The sequence below is a fragment of the Rissa tridactyla genome, chromosome 7, assembly GCF_028500815.1.
Source record: "Rissa tridactyla isolate bRisTri1 chromosome 7, bRisTri1.patW.cur.20221130, whole genome shotgun sequence".
NCBI classification, from domain to species: domain Eukaryota; kingdom Metazoa; phylum Chordata; class Aves; order Charadriiformes; family Laridae; genus Rissa; species Rissa tridactyla.
Window position 1 is genome coordinate 11,772,835 of NC_071472.1, and position 18,581 is coordinate 11,791,415.

At 40.3% G+C, this 18,581-nt stretch overlaps 1 protein-coding gene across 2 annotated transcripts in view; it reads right to left on the reverse strand.

Moving 5' to 3' along the window:
- Positions 1–18,581, reverse strand: part of KALRN (kalirin RhoGEF kinase) — a 525,892-nt gene that overhangs the window by 242,512 nt on the left and 264,799 nt on the right. For both annotated transcript variants that reach the window (XM_054209626.1, XM_054209624.1), the window contains exon 10: positions 1,651–1,773. In XM_054209626.1, coding sequence (XP_054065601.1) covers positions 1,651–1,773 — 123 coding nt within the window. The remainder of the gene's footprint in view (positions 1–1,650; positions 1,774–18,581) is intronic.

Consider the following 18,581-nt stretch of genomic DNA (forward strand, 5'->3'; position numbering starts at 1 on the left):
ACTAAAATCACAAAAAGTAATTCTAGAAATTCAAGCCTATTACCAGAAAGCTTAAATCCAGGGGAAATCCCATCAAATTTTAGACTCACCAATCTAGAACTGCTGCTTTCAGACTGTGTGATTTGTCAGTGGTACGCAAAGACATCCCATCACAGCTGAAAGGTAACACTGAAGTTCATTAGCAAGACAAGCAATAGAATATTCCATCAAGAGCTGAACATCTAATTAAAAGAAGGATGTTGGCAAACTGAATGGATCCAAAGAAATAGGTAACAAAAGATATTTAAGGGATTGGCTAATAAGAACATGCTAGCAGCATTAAATATGTTTAACATGGTTAAGAGGCATTTAAGACATGCTAATATTCTACAGATATTTCAGGGCTGTTAATTCATCTCCTTCCCTGGCATCTATCTCCTTAAGAGAGATAAATAAGACTAAAGGGATATAAACAAGGCGGAAGGGGGTAAGATTGAGAGAAATATAAATTGAATATGAGGGAGAGGAAAAAAAAAAAATCTAGCCAGTAGCTGCCATCAGGCAGTGAAATAGTTTCCCTGAGGGCACGGTGAAAGAGGTACATCCCTGTTGCTAGAAGCATCTTAAACTGAACTAGGTGAGCACGTGGGAAGAAAAACAAAACTAAAGTCTAATCCATTTTTTTCTTACGCCACAGTGAAATATTTGAGCAATAACCTGCCTTGTGTGCATCAGGAATACAAAGCATTTGATACATTCTGCTTTATAAAGATTAATCAAGATTTTATCTGAAATACGCAAAGCAGAAGTACCTTTACAGAAGATCAATTTCTGATAGAGGATGCTTCAAATCTAAAACAAAAAACTGTAACATGAGACTGGATAATTTCTGGCCATACTTTTTTTTTTTTTTTAAAAAAAAGGTATTCAGTCCCTGGAAGAACTTATCAAAGGTCCTCTTTCTTTTAAATTCCATAAATAAAGATGGGATACATGTTTAAACATCTACTGTGACCATGCTTTGAAGAAAAGTTACAAGCTTTTAGGTGGAAGCTTTTGGCTTCATACCAAAAATTCCTGTACAAGCCTTGCTTACACTGTGCTACAAGGAAAATAAATACTACTACTACTACTAATAATAATGTCTACCTGTAATGATTGCCTCTCATTCCAAACCAAAGAAAAAACCCTTCTACGTAACACACTGTACTCTGGAAAGAGTAGAAGGGTAGTCGCCCTTACTACAAACGCGCTCTAGTGTTTCCCCTGTTTCTTTACTAGCTGCTGCTTTCCACCTTATTCTCAAGGTCCTTAGTTGTCACTGTAGGAGTTACAGTTGATTTTTCTATTGGTCTCACTCTCTATTTCTATAACCATCCTTCTCTATGTCCCAACACTTTTCATTACTGTCCCATAAACTGCTTGCACTTTCTTACACACGCTGAGACCTCCCATCAACCCATTGTGGTGATTTTCTGACGATAAGTCCTGCTGCTATCATGCTCTGCAGTGCATGCTAACTTTCAAACCCGGGAGGCAGGATCCTAATCAGCTCCAAATGTTTCAAGAGAGCAGTGCGACTCAAAACAGCAATAGTTTTTTTTTCTCAATACACAAAAGAAGTAACAAAAATCAATCCAGAAAGCAGTAATCTCTGATTCAGACTCTTACCTGTGCTACCTCTTCAAAATCATCGTGTCTTTTCTGCAGCGCGCGTGCTCTGTGTAGAGACTTCCCCACTCCTGTATGTTTACTCAGAAAGGCTTCCCCGTGATTTTCAATCCAGTCCAGTACCTGCCAGAAAAGAAGAACATCCAATTACCTCTCCTGTCTCAGCAGCACAGAGGAATTCTCAGGGTGAGGATAAAAGAGCTGCAGAGCTATTGCTTTGTGCTTGCTATGGCTGAACACGTGCAGATCTGTCAAAGTCCACTGCAACTGGATAGAAGATAAATGTTTATAGATGTTACTGGTAAATTAGGATTATTGGATTTTTACTATTCAATTTATTTTGAAGTGTAGCTTAGTTATTTGAGCCTGGAAGATAAATGAATTTTGAGGAACAGGAATCAGAAATCTGGAATCTTTTCCAGCACGCACCCTCCTCTTAAGAGCTCCTTGTGTAAACTGAAAAACAGTGATATACGATTTCACACAAACAGCAGATCTCAATGGGAAGCATCTTACGTAAGTCCAAAAGCATGATGGAGGGATCAATTAAAATGTATTTTGACGTGGGGAGAAAGCATTATCAGAGTAACCAGAAGGAAAAGGTGAAGAATCCTTCATTTCAGGCCATAAAATATTGATGGTGTGCACCCTCCGAGACTTTCAGGTTTTCAGTTCCAAATGTAACTGATCCTTACAGAAAAGTAGAGTGGCAAATTTGATATTCTGAGAGTTAAAGAGGATTTTCATTTAAAAAACAGATCAACTGTATGAGCACCATCCATTCTGAGCTCCTCACAATAACACTGGCACAAAAATTTAGATCAAATCTGTTTTGGGTCTACTACAAACTGGAAAAAAATTAACTTGACAATATGAGCTTGGGATCCCCACCCTTTCTACATCTCTGTCTCAATACACAGAGGCTAAGAGAATAAATGGAACAAGATCAGTACCGGGATTTGTGTAAGTAGGTAGGACTTCATTCAGCAAGGAGCCTGGCACTTGCAGTGAGTTGATCCTGGCTGCTACTGATGCTAATGGATAGTCTGTCACACTGACGGGAGAAGACACCCCAAGTGTCCCCAGGATGGTGATGCTACCACAGGGTGCTGCACCTGCAAACGGCCCCAGAGCTGCGTCCTTTCTTTGTGCAGCGCTGGGGAGTAAGCAGCAAGCGTGGGCCCCTGCAATGCTGGGCAGGGGCTGCAGGACACTTCACAGCTCTGGACAGCTTGGCCTGAGAAGGGCTCTGGTACCAGGGTGTAGGACCAGGGAGGGTGAGAGCTGTTGTGCAAGGAGCCACTTGGCTTGTGTGGGGCAGACAAATGAGCAGGTATTATTGACTAAGCTTAGAAACCTACGACTGGAAAAATGGAAGATGTGATTATTTTTTATTTCAGGCAAGTAAAGCTATTTCATGGCTTCGTTGTACAGATTCTAAACCACCTGGGCTTTGAGTCTTTTCTGTACTGTAGATCCCAAGCATATATTTATAAGAAGTTCCAGGTACAAACAAAGCTTTATACATATATACTTGTTTTCCCACCCGATTTCTTTGCTGGAAAAAGCAAAGAATTTAATTTAATATTTTGTGCTCACAAGGTATTTTTAATGCACAGAGTACAAATAATTTCACAAAATGGGGTATGAAAGCACTTTATGTCCAGCAGGGACAACACATATTTGGCATGAGTGTCACTGTGAGATGAGGAAGCGGGACCAGGTGTGTTGGCAGTTCAGTCGCTGCTTCCTGCTTCCCTTTCTGTGATCAGTTTGTCTCCAATTTGCTCTGGATAGAGAATCCCAAATACATTCCTCCAAACTGTTTGACAGCCATGTGCCAGCTGGTCTGCGAAGAGCTTCTCTGCAATATATTCTTGACCAGCAGTCTGCATATAAATTGTAGTAAAATTTATTATTGGAGGGTAGCCTTCTAGCATTTGTGTCATTAATAGTCTGAAAATAATTCCATTAATATCCTCTTTCCTCTTGTCAGTTTTCAATTTATCTATTAAAAATGGAACCAGATCAAAACTCAATTTTGAAAAAATCTCATCTGAGGCCTCATTTTTAAAATATTATTTTTGAAATGGCAAATGGCTTTAATTCAAACAATGTTTCATATGGAGTTAGTAAGCAGTATGTGCTTTCTATCTATTAATATTTGATAGCCACTCACTGTAATTCTACAGCAAATTATTCTAGTAACTTTTTAATGCTTATATCATTAAAGTAGTAATCACCTAATAATAAAATTTTTATCCTAACCGATGTTATATTGGGCTACTTTAGTCACTGTTAGATGAGTGTTGACAGAGATTGCCACTTTTGTTTTATAAATGGATGTTTTGTTACATGCCTCAATTGAAAACAAGAAATACAACGTATGATGCCCACTTTAGGCAAAGATGAAAACAAAGGCCAAGAATATAGGCCAGAGTACTGGTCAAAATTTGGATACTTTACTCTCAACAAAAAAAACCAACCAGCCAACCAAAGTGCTAGAACATTAATCCATAGGGAATAAACCTCCGTTCCAGGACTCATCCAAGAGCTGGCAACTCCTGTAGCAAAGTTTCATGTTGCATTTGGGCAGTTATTCCATACGGCCTGCCACAGAAGGGCACCATCTGATGATTCACTATATCCTTCCTGTAACATGAAAGCTTCCCTCTGAAGTCATCTATGCAGGTATTGATTAGGCTTCCAAATCCTTTAGTTTATAAGATTAGATATAAAATACCCCTTGAGGTGACAAAATTGTATATCTACTTAATAAATCAAAATTATGTGAGCAGACAAGATTAAAAAAATGAATCTATAAACCATGAACTAATGACACTGGCTGTAACATCTATTTGACCACCTCTTTCCTATGCTGTTTCTCTGCTTAGATTGCCATGTCTCAGATTTCACAGACCCTATCTGCTCTTTAAAAAGTTCTTGTTCAAATTGTTCCATAAACTCTATTTCTGCCACGATTCCCACAAGAAACAAATCACGACTTTTTAAAGAACAACTTGCTTCACAGCGTTTTCTGTGGTTCTGAAACCCATGTTAACATATTTGACCACGGCAGTCTTCAGTGCATTTGTTTTCACAACTTTTCTGTGAAATACATAAATGCTGTATTTTCATTTTGAATAGAAGGGGAAAAATTTATATATATATGTATTTAGAGACTAAGTGAATTGCTGAGGAAGTTGGCAGAAGAAAGGATTTTAGCACGAGGCTCTGATAATCTGATAGTCCTAACTATCAAAAGAATCCCCGGCATTTATATGAGCAGTTAATATCTTTTCCCTTATATAAAGAATTCTGTCTAATAAGCTCACAAAAATTTTCAAACATGAAGAAATATCACATCTTTATTTCCATCATACAAGACACAGAAATTTGCGCTAAATGAGGAGCTGAGGTATGGACTGAGTGAGCAAAGCAACAGCAAGAACATAAATCTGGATGGATACAAAGCTCTTACTCCCTGGTGAAAACAATGAGAAATGTTAAGCAATTAGTCTACGGCAAATGCAGGAACAACTCTGAAAGGTCACAATAAAACCTGAAATCACCAGCACTTGTAAACATCTACCTGTCAGCATGTTTGGAGACATTCTCCCTTACCCTGAAGAAAGGAAATGTCTTTAGAACTAGCATAACTGTGTAATAATTCAAGATAAACATTAACATTTTAATTGAGAGCATGGACTGTAGAACTTGCTCTACTGCTGAAAATTACCAACCTGAGATATAGTTAACCATTGAAGTTGCACTGACTTAGTTCAAATAATTTAATTATTCCTTAAAAACCTAAACAGCTTGAAGATGCTGTTAAAATGCAGTTAAGAGCATTTTCCAAATTACATATTCAAATTTCCTAATTGTCCTTTATTTTTTCTTAAAAACAGTTAGAAAAAGGCTTTAAATCATGAATTCTTTGAAATGAAAGTACTGTGCTTCAGATTGATCCATCATCTGAGGTGTTTCTTGAAATAAATAATATATTTTGTAACTATATGCCAATCCTCCTTCCATCACGTATTTGCTACTCTACTTCCTCTGGTTTGAAAGCTGCCTGGGACAAGGGCCAGGACCCCGCACCTGCTTTTCAGCTCCTAGCACAGTAAAGCCTGACCCTGCATAACTGCACTGTAAATGCAGGCTATCACTGTGTGGACACACTTCCCACATAGGACAGTATTTTCCAATCCAGGCTGCTATCCATTAGATAATAATAAATTAATAAAAACATTCCTGAGTTCAAACTTCAAGGCACATCTCCAAGCACGGGTGAACCTACCCCTGGACTTGCCTGTGAACCTTTATAACTCACAGACATCTCCTGAAAGGACTGGAGGATAATAAAGTCTTGGTATTTTACCTTCACCTGTGTCAAATTCCCATCCATACCTTACTGACCCAATCGCTCTTGGTGAGTTGATTGGGGTGGCTGTTTCTGCTGTTCCATTGCCCACTCCCGTAAGATGTCCATGGGAGGAAGTAAATGAGCTGCTCTGTTTACTCTGATGGTAGCTTGCACGGGACTCCAGAAAGCGTGCATGTGAAGCTAGGAGGTGAGAAGGAAGCTCCCTTTCTTTTCTGAATGGAGATTCATAATTCCGTGTTTAATTCCCAGCTAGTAACAGTTTATACAGCATCAGGCTCAAATGCATGAAATGTGTGCTAGGAGCCTATTAACAGAAGGAGAACATAAACCAAATGCTCAAGAAGCACATCTGATGCCAGCAACGTTTATTGGTGGGAATGCTGCAGGATACACACATGTTACGATATTAATATCTCTTTTTTAATTTCACCTAGTTTAAAATCAGAAGGGGTAAGAGCATTATTTTCTTTCTATCATGATGTGCATGTCCTGTCTCCCTATCTCCTCAGGGGCACAATTACACACCCAACAAAATAAGCAGCAAACTGAGGTCACCAAGAAAATTAAATAAAACTCCCGTACAATTACAGCAGACTGACTGCGCTAGCTATTACAGTCATTATATGGCTGGATAACCACCGGATTCAAAATGCTACCTGGAGGAAGAATAGCCATAACTGTCCCTTTTGAACGATCTGTGTAACTGCAAAAATAATAATAGTGGCAATTCAGACAGGTTTCATCTGAGCGCAGCATCAGAAAGCAGGTGCTTAGAAGAGAAACACTTCCAGAGGCCTCTCCACACTCCTTTTTGCTGATGATCAAACTCTTGCCTGCGGGAAGTCTAAGACCTATGGCACACCTAAACCGGCAAAATACATACTGCCCGGGTGATGTCAGAGAAGAAAGAGAGTGTTTGCAGAGAATGGTGATGGTTTGTACAGGACAAGGTAGGAAAACATGGCAAGTAAGGAATGGAAGAATGGTTTTAAAGGAAAAAGGTCGAAGAAGCTCATCAGGCAATAATTAAGCAAAGTTCTGGGATGATAATTGCTCTTCCTTTAGGCTAATTTGTATGATAGGAATACGGCAAGATGATTGCATAGAGCAGTTAAGGTCAATTCTTTTAATAGCTTACAAAGTTAATTTGATTTTTAAATTTAAAAAAAAAAGTGATGGGCACTATTTTAAAAGGGCAGATTTCTTAATGTAGTTCTTTGAAAATGAAGTCTCTTTCTGTAGGTATCTTTCCTAATCAGTAAATGTGAAAACTAAGAAGCACTTCATAACTTTGTCTGACTTTAATTTAAAATCTCCTCAGGAACCAGCTCTTTCCTAGAAGTCCCCATGTTCTGCTCCCATTTTACACGAATACAAAATATGAAAGGAGTAGTAAATCCACTACTTCAAGGAAACATATCTGTTGTTGCAGTTAGATGAAAAATTTCTGCAATTTTCCGTCTTTTAAATTGTATTTCTTTTAGCAGCAATGAACGAAGATGAAATGAGAATGAATTGGAGAAGAACACAGAGGCTCAAATATACCAGTCACTGAATCCTGTCCTGGTCCTAAAGGAAGGAGCCAAGAAGTGTGAGCTGGTGATTAAGCCAGCATTAATAGGATACAGTGTGTTGCTCTTGCAGTGCGGGGCACCCCGACTTCTGCATTTGACCCAGGCCCACGTTGAACACTTTCATTGCTCCTGAGTGAGATGACCCATTGAAGAAGTGCTTTGGCTGAGGGAATAATTAATCTTTGTTACTCTAAGACCCACTGCTGTTGCCATAGTGACTCTTAAAACGAGGTTGCTCTGAAAACTGAAAATATATTATACCATTTTACACTTTAAGCAGTTAAGAGTTAGATCGTGATCTTAAAACAGTACAAACCTGGCATAACTCAAAGGGGTTAGATTAACTCTTCAGTAACTCTAGCAGAGCTGTAATAAATTCCAGAGCAATTCCAGGGAATACACCCAATTTATTCAGCTTTAAATGACGTCCCATTTCAAATAGGTTCATAAGTGTTGCCTAACTTTAAACACATGGATAGAGCCTCCAAAATCTGCTAGGCTTATGGAGGTGAAAGGAAGCCAAACAGTATCAAGTTCATAGAATTGTTAGGGTTGGAAGGGACCTTAAGGATCAGCTAGTTCCAACCCCCCTGCCATGGGCAGGGACACCTCCCACTAGATCAGGGTGCTCAGAGCCCCATCCAGCCTGGCCTTAAAAACTTCCAGGGATGGGGCATCCACCACCTCTCTGGGAAACCTCTTCCAGTGTCTCACCACCCTCATGGTGAAGAACTTCTTCCTAACGTCCAGTCTGAATCGTCCCATCTCTAGTTTTAATCCATTCCCTCTAGCCCTACCATTACCCGACATCCTAAAAAGTCCCTCACCGGCTTTCTTGTAGGCCCCCTTAAGATACTGGTAGGCCACTATAAGGTCTCCTCGGAGCCTTCTTTTCTCCAGACTGAACAACCCCAACTCTCTCAGTCTGTTGCCACTACATGCTTTTGTTTCTTGCTCTTGAGATACCATGGGCTAACTAGAGTTCTGTTGTGATACCAGGAATTCATATGGCACTTCAAAACTTGTGGTTTTATAGTCTCATCACCATTTCCACTCACAAGAATCAAATCTTCACCTTTTCTGTAGCTGCTATTATGAATGCTCAGTAACTCCAAGGCCTTGCATGCCTGAAAGCCCTGTTCCAGAAACTCTGCCTTGCCAACCATGCTTTTTGTAACCAGGAAGCATAGTTAAAAGGTTCATGTTTCAGATTGTGCTTTCATAGATACTTTACATCCGAAGTTTATTTTAAATGTTTTGTTATACTGCACAGCAACAAAATCCAATCTTTTCTGTCAAAGCCCTTCAAAATTGTACAAGCCTAGTTAGTAACACACACTGGCTGAACTAGAATTTGCAGATACAAGACAGAGAATCTCTTGGCAGAAGGTAAATAATTAATTTTCTTACAATAGAATTAGAAGCTACACATCATAAATGCATTTATGAGCTACACAATTCAAAGCAGGCGTGCTCTCAGAGTACCCAGAAACCATTCCCTTCCTGGGACGTAAAAGGAAAGGGCCTCTAATCGATAAATAGTGCACATTTGCCAGGGAGACCGCTGAATCTCTGTGTGGATGCAGTAACCAGCGTGGAATTGTCAACTTCTAGCCATTGCAATTACATCTGCTCCTGGATAACGTTGTTCTGCGCAGGCTGGCATGGGCAGCCCAACCCCTGGCCTGCTACCAGGCCCTGCAGGAGAATTTGGTGTTAGCAGCAGCACCACAGAAGACAGAACAAACACTGAGAATAAGAAGAAAAACAAAACAAAAAATCCTCCAAAACCTACAACAACTCAGGGAGATTTAATAAATCCTAATCCTCTTTAATGAATAAAACGCACACCAAGTCTGATTTAAATTAAAATAGAGTTTCTTTGTTGTATTCCAAATCATTGCTGAAAATAGATTTCTTTTCCCTCCTACCCCTGGCCCTGTCACAGCAGAGTAATGTCAAGTAAAGGTCTAGCTGAGAAAATACACCAAAATACAAAGGAACTTTTCCTGCTATTATTAATGGTTTAAAATAGAACCCAAAACAAAACTCAGCCGTTCTCATTTGTGGTTTTTACCTCCTAATAAAAAATTAGCTCCCTTTTTCAATTCTTTCCTCATTATAATTTTAAGTTGGTGGCACAGTAAAGGATTTTAAAAAACAAGGTTTTTAAGAAGGCAATCACACCTCATGTTTAAACCAGAAACATCATCTTTGGCTCCCATGACGTTATTTTTAATTTCAGTGACATCTATATCTGACTCCAAAACTCAGATCTTGTTCCCACCAAAATCCACAGTAAGGTTTCAACTGACTTGTGTAAACATGGATCAAAGGCTCCACGTTTGTAAAGTTAATAGGCAGGGGCTAGTTATGCAACCAGTAGAATCAGAGCCTCCAGATACACACTTGGACACCATGTTCTATTTTCCATTTAGAAACTTCTGAACAAATGTAGTTCATATGACAGCATGTTACAAGCTGCATAGGTTAATGCAGGTAAGCGCACTCCTAATGTACAGATACAGCTCTGCTAACGCAGTCCAGCAGCAGTGGAAGGCAACAGTGCCTTTCTCTGTTCGCTCTCTTCGGTTAAGCGTGTCAAATTATGCAAGAGTTTTAAGAAATAAGAAAAAAGCAGCAAGAATTTCATATCAAAAGTAGACTGGAATTGGAGTGATTTGGTTCAATGCCCAGCTCTGCAGTTCAGCAAATGAGTCAACTTCCCTGCCTCCATTCTCATTTCTAAAATGACATTATCTACACTTAGAGTGAAAACAAGCAGGGCTGACAAAGAAAATAAAGCGTTTGGAGTGAAAGCTGCCTTTTACTTTAAGTTTTTACAGCCTCTAGCAATATGTGGCTCCAAATGCAGCTGGGAATTCCAGGAACCTTTTCCAATACAGGAACATACTGAAAGATCATAAATAGTAAACAACATTATGGCAGCTGTACAAAAGTGAGCAGGGAATCCACGGGGGACAAACTTTTTGGCAGGGCCTGTTGCAATGGGACAACAGGTAATGGTTTTAAAGTAAAAGAAGGTGGATTTAGACTAGATATAAGGAAGAAATTTTTTACAATGAGGGTGGTGAAACACTGGCACAGGTTGCCCAGAGGGGTGGTAGATGCCCCTTCCATGGAAACATTGAAGGTCAGGTCGGATGGGGCTCCGAGCAGCCTGGTCTAGTTGAAGATGTCCCTGCTCATTGCAGGGGGGTTGGACTAGATGGCCTTTAAAGGTCCTTTCCAACCCAAACTATTCTATGATTCTATGAAAGGTAGGGATTTAAAATCACATGTAAGCTGCTCCAAATTCACTGCAGTATAAATGCCTAATTTCTGAGCATATAGCTATAAATCCTGAAATACCATAGCTTGACCTATCTGTGTGGTGATGACTAATTTATCTTCAGAAAATAATATAGCCAGGCAACCAAGTTCTTCTTTATTTAATTCAGCTCAGATGGTCAGTCATAAGAGTCAAGAGTCACTTCTTTCAAACTGGCTTGAGACCTATTAGTCTATTCCTCTGTCACGAACCAAGCAATCTAAGGTTTTGGGGTTCGTTCATTGGGTTTATTTTGTTTTTTGGTTTTTTGTTTTAAAGAAGAGGTGGAATTGAGTGAACAGAGCTACACTCATTAACACAGTCTGAGGACTGGACAAGAAAGTTGAATTTTGATACTTCTTCGATCTTTCTCAAGGAAGATCTCTCTTAAAATGCTACAATAGACAACCTTCTCTGGAGTGAATCAAAGGCTTGTCACCTCCGTTTTGCCCTTCCTTTTCACCAGAACTCCTCTGTGTGGTATGTTTGTACTCAGCTGTGCCTGTGTCTCTTTCAAAAGCCAGAGAACTAATGCAGCTGCTATTAAGTATGATTTTTTAATCACTCCCTGCTTTTCCCCTCTAATTGTAGCTATTCCAAATACCACCACATTAATTAAAGAGGTCTTTTCAAAAAGAAAAATAACATGCAGTCCCTTTTACCCTTGGAGGGAAAAGCAACCTTACAGACATATCAGTATTTTGCTGCACAGTGCAACTAAATTAATGAGGAGAATTAAATGCAGAGCCAATTACAATATTTAAAAAACTTCCTTTATTCCTTTGTCTACATTGAACCAAAAAAAAAAGTCCCCATGAAATTAGACTGTAGGTGTTTTTATGAGCTTTCTGGACATTATGTGAATGTTTCACCTCTGCACAATTTCTCATTTTAACAACAAAAATCTAACCTCTGTAGTTAAAAAAACTCACTAGTTTGCCAAAAGCAGAACATCCACATTCTTTGCAGCAGGGACAGCCTTGCAAAGCACAGTTGATACTAATGAATACATCTGATTAAATTATACAAGTCCTGAGATATGTGGGCCTACCAATTTAGAAGAGTGTCAGAAAAGTCCTCAATATCAAAAATACATGCACATAGTCATCTTCAGACTCATCAATGCTTCTAGCACCCACAGATATCCTACAAGCCCATCTGGAAACAGGATTGTAGGTGTTTGTCCAGACAAGACAGTCCCTGCAGCAGGTTCCTTGTTCATCAACAGCTTCTGCAGTGGCAATCACTGCAGAGTAACAACTCCCCCTGGCTACCTCCTTCTTAGTAGCTTATATTGCAAAAGTCTGCAAAAACAGTTAGTTGTGAAAGGCCTCCAAAATTAACAGTATGACTAAGTGAAAACATACAAAATATCTTCCATGGCAATGGCCTGAGCAACAACAAGACTGTTCTCAAGTTTTGTGGCAGAGTCTCAGAAGTTGATGGTGACTTGATGATTCAGGGCTTAGCTTGCAGTAGCATTGCTCTTCCATTCCCCACCCCCTCTAAGAGCTTTCACATTACTGTAGACCTACAGACCTGTACAATACTCACCAATACTCTTGCCTGCTCCCAGATATGTCACCCACCCTCCCAACATGGCCGCTCACTTCATGCCATGATGAGGTGTGCACAGTCTCCCACACAGTCATCATGCCATGATGAGGTGTGCACAGTCTCCCACACTTAACTCCTGACCTTTTCACAAGCTTAAATGGAAAAATAACCTCTTTTCTCCTTTCTGCAGATGGCTATTATGTACTTGTACAGTTTTTCACATCTATAAACATATTATGATGGCTTAAAACTGACATACATTTGGAGAAGAGTGAGAATATGATGTGTTCTGGTCCATCCACCTTCACGTAAAGAAAAGAGCTGATCCCAGCCCTAGTAATTAGGAAGATGGAGGATTTAGTCATGTCTCTCTCTTGGGAACAGCATGTTCAATTCAGGGCTCTGGAGGAGTTGGCCAAGTGTGGGCTGGGCATTATGAGAGCAGTATTTGCCCATTTCCCCTGGGCAGTGGCTGAGGCCACGCAGCCCCAACCTGCTCCTTCGCTAAATGCTGTCATCTAGGATGCAAGCTCCTCAAGAGGGAGTGGGAATACACCCGCCTCTCGCCCTGAGAAAAAACTTATTTCAACTTAACATTGCTTTTCTTTGGTAAAGTTCCCATTCATCAAATGTATCCCACTTATCTTTCATTTTCTTGATTAAATGTTTAACTCGATAAAATTTGGCAACTGCCTCTCTAAAAACATTCCAAGTAAGAGAACAATAGACAGACAAATGAAGAACTAATGTTTCTTCCTTAATGCTTGGATTGTTACTAATGTTCCCAGAATATTGTTTTTAAAGGAAATCAAAAAAAGAAAAAAAAATCTTCAGGTTAAAAAAACTGTTGTATTCTTTAAATGCTGAACTTCTTTTAGAGCAAGTTTCAAATCTGTGTGTGGGTGGAGACGCTATAAATAACCACATTTGTGCATGTTCCTTCTGTACAAGACATAGAAAATGTGCTCTGCATCAGCACAGAAAGATGCTGCTGTGCTCTGCGTGAGGCTTCTCGACGCTGGCAGGTAGATTATTTCTGTTGCAGTTATGCTGCTGGCATTGCTGGCTGCGAGTCTTTTCTCCTGCAGTCAGGAATCATACCTACACTTGGCTGTCATGCTGTAATGTGATGAATTAGCAATACAACTAATCAGATCTGTCAGTCTCCTATCAATTATATATTCAGAAATACAGAAATATTTTCTTACTTTGGGCATATGGAAGATTTTGGTTGTTGCTGTCCACAGCACTAGTTAGAACAGTGATTTTGCTCCTTCTGAGTCTAATACACTTTCCCCAGGTCTCCATTTCTTGTCCCGTTTTTGTCCTTCCAGCTCAGTTTTACAGGGCCCAGCTACCGGGTCAGTCAGGGCTGGGGCCAGCTCCAGCCTTAGGTCTGGCTCCCCCCTATTCTGGGCTGTTTGCTTGGACGTAATCAGAGTTTTCTGAAAGAATATCCCAGGTCTCTCACAGCTCTCACTGGATGGGAAGAGCATTGTCCCAGGCAGACTGGGCGTTGAAGAAAGGCAACCTGAAAAGCTCTTAATTTTTTGCTCAAGCAAACCTCGCTTTCATTTTCCTCTATGGTTGTTTCCACTATTTTAGCTTACGCTCTGGAGCTCCCAGGAAGAGAAATATCTGAGCATGCTCAATGTTTGGCCCAACTTCTTCCTCGTCTGCACTGAAGGAGGGGATCTCTACAGCTCCTAAGCACCAACAGATGAAACCTAATTATTAGAGACCTCTTGTATGCTGAGTTAACAGTGCTCAGACGGTGCTGTGACCATGCGTACTAAGGACTTTTTTAATTCCTGAAATAATTATTTAGCATCTTGTGTTTCCTCCTACCTCTAGTAACTATTTTGCTTCTCGCATCAAACCAACAGAAAAACAGCATTTGCAGACCTGATAGTAAGTAGAGACACCTGCAGGACCCAGCTGATTTAGATTTCTGATTGGAAGCTCTGATTTAGACTTACAAGGTGTTGACCTCCAAGTTGTTGTTACTATAATCACAGCTAATTTTCATGTTTGTGAACACAGCATCACAGTGCTGATTTTCATGTTTGTGAGGAAAGGCATTCTGATCCTATAACGCGTTTGAAAATGTGGCTTTTCTGGCCTGTGAAGTGTTTTCCTTGCATGTATTTCCTTCATTTTTTTCCTAAGTGAGAACGTCCAATATGTAAAAGGGTCCCCAAGAAATACAGCAAGTTTGCAGGAGGGAAAAAAGGAGCCATGTGAACTCTTTAGAAAAGTACGCTATCCTGAAGTATTTAAATAGAGCAATTGGTTTTAACTCTGCCAGTGACAGGCGTGCCTATGGGCTTCAAGAGAAGAAACAAAACAAAACTAATAGGGAGTGGATAAAGATTCAGGAAAAAAAAAAATCACATCAGGACCCTGATCTGCTCTATGGCCCCTTTTAGTGCCTCAGTTTCCCTGCCTGTAAAACAAAGAAAGAAATCCACTGATAGATAAATGTCAGACTAATATAGTGATATCATTACTGCTACCCTTAAACAGTCGTAACCACTAAACACTCAGGAAAAAAATACGAATAATACATTTATTACATGTTTTTTCAGCTCCAGCTGTAAGCACAGCATAACTGTGCTAGTGTAGGCAGAAGAATAATAGTACAATAGTCAAGTAGGCACCTACCTTGCGAAACACACTCCTTGTCTACTCAATAGGAAAAGAGCAACCTACATGGCTGGCTCCTAATTTCGGTGCTCTGGAGCTCTGTCTGGAACTTCTACCACTGTACTAAACTGAGATTGCTGTCCTAATTTAGACATTAATTAAGACAGTACCGTCTACATTTTGATAGTATCAACCCACCTAAACTGTTACTAGTCTAAACAAGATGTTTAAAGACAATTAACAATTAGAAAGGACTGATAAAGCAAGGATGAGCTTTACAACAGAGTAGTCTTTAATGCAAGCCCTATGCTCCAGGCCCCATATAGGCACTCCCCACTGCGCTTGAGTTGTCTGCTTCACCACAGAGAAAACGCCTGATTGACCAGGATATTAAATAAAGCGCTGCTTTAGGTTACTGTTGGGAGCAGATGATTTAATCATCTCAGTTTAACAAGGCTTATAATCATAGCACACAGCAAAGACAGGTTTAGTAAGAGAACAAATCCCAACTGGGACAAATGGGTCTCGGTACACAGTCTCATCCCAGTAACAAAAAAACCTCACCAGGATGGTACAACGCTGCAGTAGTCTTAAACACCCCTGCCTGGGTCAGAGCCCCTTGGGGCTGAGCATCATGCCAACACCCAGGAAAACATAATCTTTCCCGCACGAGGCTCTGACCTGATTTGAGATTTGAGGCAAAATATGAAAGAGTAAACCATGTGGTGAAGGAGAAGTAGGATAACAAGGATGAAAGAAGTGCCCTGAATGCCAGGAGTGCCTATTCTCCATCAGGGACTTTTCTAGCATCTCTTCTTTGTCTTTTAAATAAATAGCCTGATCTCTGGCAGGGCTCCTCTGCCACTGGGTCCTGCCCAGAGATTCAAACCTGTACCACAGCATTTCTCCTGCTGTAGGGCCACTGCAGCATCTCTTCTGCTTGCGCTGCCTGTCTATCAATCATTGCTCACGCAAACCAGCTGCACTTGACATATGTGTCCCAGGGCAGAGAAGTCATAGCTTAGTACTGCAAGTAAGCGGGGAAAGGGCTAAGCTGCTGTGTTGTGTGAGAAGCTTTGCATGCAGCATACAGACCCCATGCTGAGCTAGGCACTCACTATGCAAGATACAGCACAGCTGAAATAAAAAGCCCAAGACGTTTGCATCACTGTGTAATCTACCCATAACCGTATGGCTGATTTCTTCTAGATGTCACAGCAGAAATGGATCCTGTGAGGGTTTTGAAGGGTGAAAAGCCAATGACCTTACAGATTCACCAAAGGAGGCCACGGATAATGGCAATGAGAAGCTGTTTGTGGGGAAGCAAACAAACGGATGCTGAGCCCCAAGTCCCCTGGTAGACTGGTAGAGACAATGCAGTAATAAACTAGGATATATGCACAAGCAGGACCAGACTTCTGAAAAACCCTTTCAGCAAGGAACAACCTTGAGCTGTTCAAGAGAGAAGAATAGCCACCTAAAAGACTCCAGGAGTGAGAGTCACGGGCAGAGTGAGGGGCAGAAGTGGTTGGGGACTTCCCCTAAGATCACCTTTTTAATTAAAAGTTGTGTTTCCCCAAAACTGAAGTTTTCTGTGAAAAACTGCTTGCGTTCTTATGTTTTACTTCCAGCTTGGTGGCCCCAGAATACATCATACCCTCACCCTGAACTTCCTTCACTTCTAGTTTCCTGACACCTCATGCACTTTGAAAACCTGAGGAGGTAAAAAAGCAGAAACAATACCCCAAAATACATTTTGATTGTTTAAAGTTACTTTTTTCTGGAGGGAGAGGGAAATTACAAAAAAAATATTTTCATTTTGTGGTTCCCTCCCCCCACCAACTTTTCCTCCTTATTTGGGAAGGGAACTGTCTCAAGGTCAGAATGTTTTGTATGTTGCTGAAGCCAAAAATAAAAGTAATTTTCTCCATCCCTCAACACGTGTCTCATCCAAAAAAATCCAAAAGGCAGGAATGAAACAACAAGTGAAGAACTATCAAAACAAAGGGAGGAGAAAGGTAAAAGACCAATGGACAGGCCTGAAATATGTTTGTTTTGCATGTTTTTACATTTGAAGGACATTTTTGTTAAAAGAGAACCATAGCGTAACATAAAAGAAAGTTTATAGCTGTAATAGTATGCAGGAGTTTGAGCCAGCCAGCTCTGTCTAAATGTGCCTGAAGGGTCACCAGAGCCTAGGCAATAACTTCCAGAACTACAATCCAAAGATTACAACTTTAAAAAACAAGCAAGAAGCTTTGTGTAAGAGTTCCCTATGAGGAATATGAAACAAAAGAAGTTGCTTAAAAGTCTCCTGTGAGCTAAAACACTGTATTTAGTCCTAAATAGTGCATAACCTCTCTTCCAAGGACAGAAATACCAGAACTCTTCAGTCAAGTTGGTTAGGTAGGGCAGCTACTGAAACAAGGCAGCTACTGAAAGAAAGCACAGCCAACAGGAGATGCTAAGAGAGCAAAGAGCTGCTGCAGAGCCCAGCCATACGGAGCAGAGCTAGTAAAAGTAGCTTGTGGCATAGAGCAAGGTAGAGCCACTAGAAGGAGAAAAGCTAGTGGGAATGACTGACATGGAAAGGAGCAGGAAGCAGAAACAGGTCATGATGCCAGATCATCTTAACCTAAACTGGGCCTTGCTACCCAGCAAGACATAATAATCTCAAATAATGAGTGCAATTCATTACTAGAGGGGGAAAAGTAACCAGCTGGATGAACAGCTGCTCCGTGGGGGAAAACACAATGAAATTGTTATAGTTATACTTCAGGAACTAGCTATCATTACCCTCTTTGTTGCCTGGCAAGGTTTTTTCTCATTTTAATGAAAATACCTTTTGTTGGCCATCAGTCAAAAGCAATATGAAAGAGGATTGATCACTCTGAGTGACAGGCAGGATCATGAAAAAGCTGGGAGGCCATGTGAGGAGATAATTGGGAGGAAAGATCAAGGGAAACAAATGGACTAGAGAAGAATGACTATTTTGGACTGCTAAACCAATGCCTAAAATAGCATATTTATTTCTTAGCATAACAGACCCTTATTTCATTTTTAGATAGTCCCAATAAATCCTATAAGACCTTTTCATAAGGGGTAAAACTGGAGTAGCAATGACTTTGAGGGTTTAGAGCAGGGATTTGTGAATCAGACAGCCTGACACGCAGAGTTCTAGTCATGAAGCTTTCAGTGACCTTTGGCAAGTCACTCAACATCAACCTTTTAGAAAACCCATAATCCTGAGATGAAAGAAACTACAATAAGCAAGAAGTAGTACTGTTATTGTTACTGCTTAAAGTTACAGGGGAGAAAGCCTGGCATTCCAGCCTACGTTTATTCAAAGACCTTATTTTTCTCCACGTCCTTGGTGACGATTACTCATGCTAGCAACTGCTTTCAAAAATACACATATTTCTGGAGAAAACTCTAC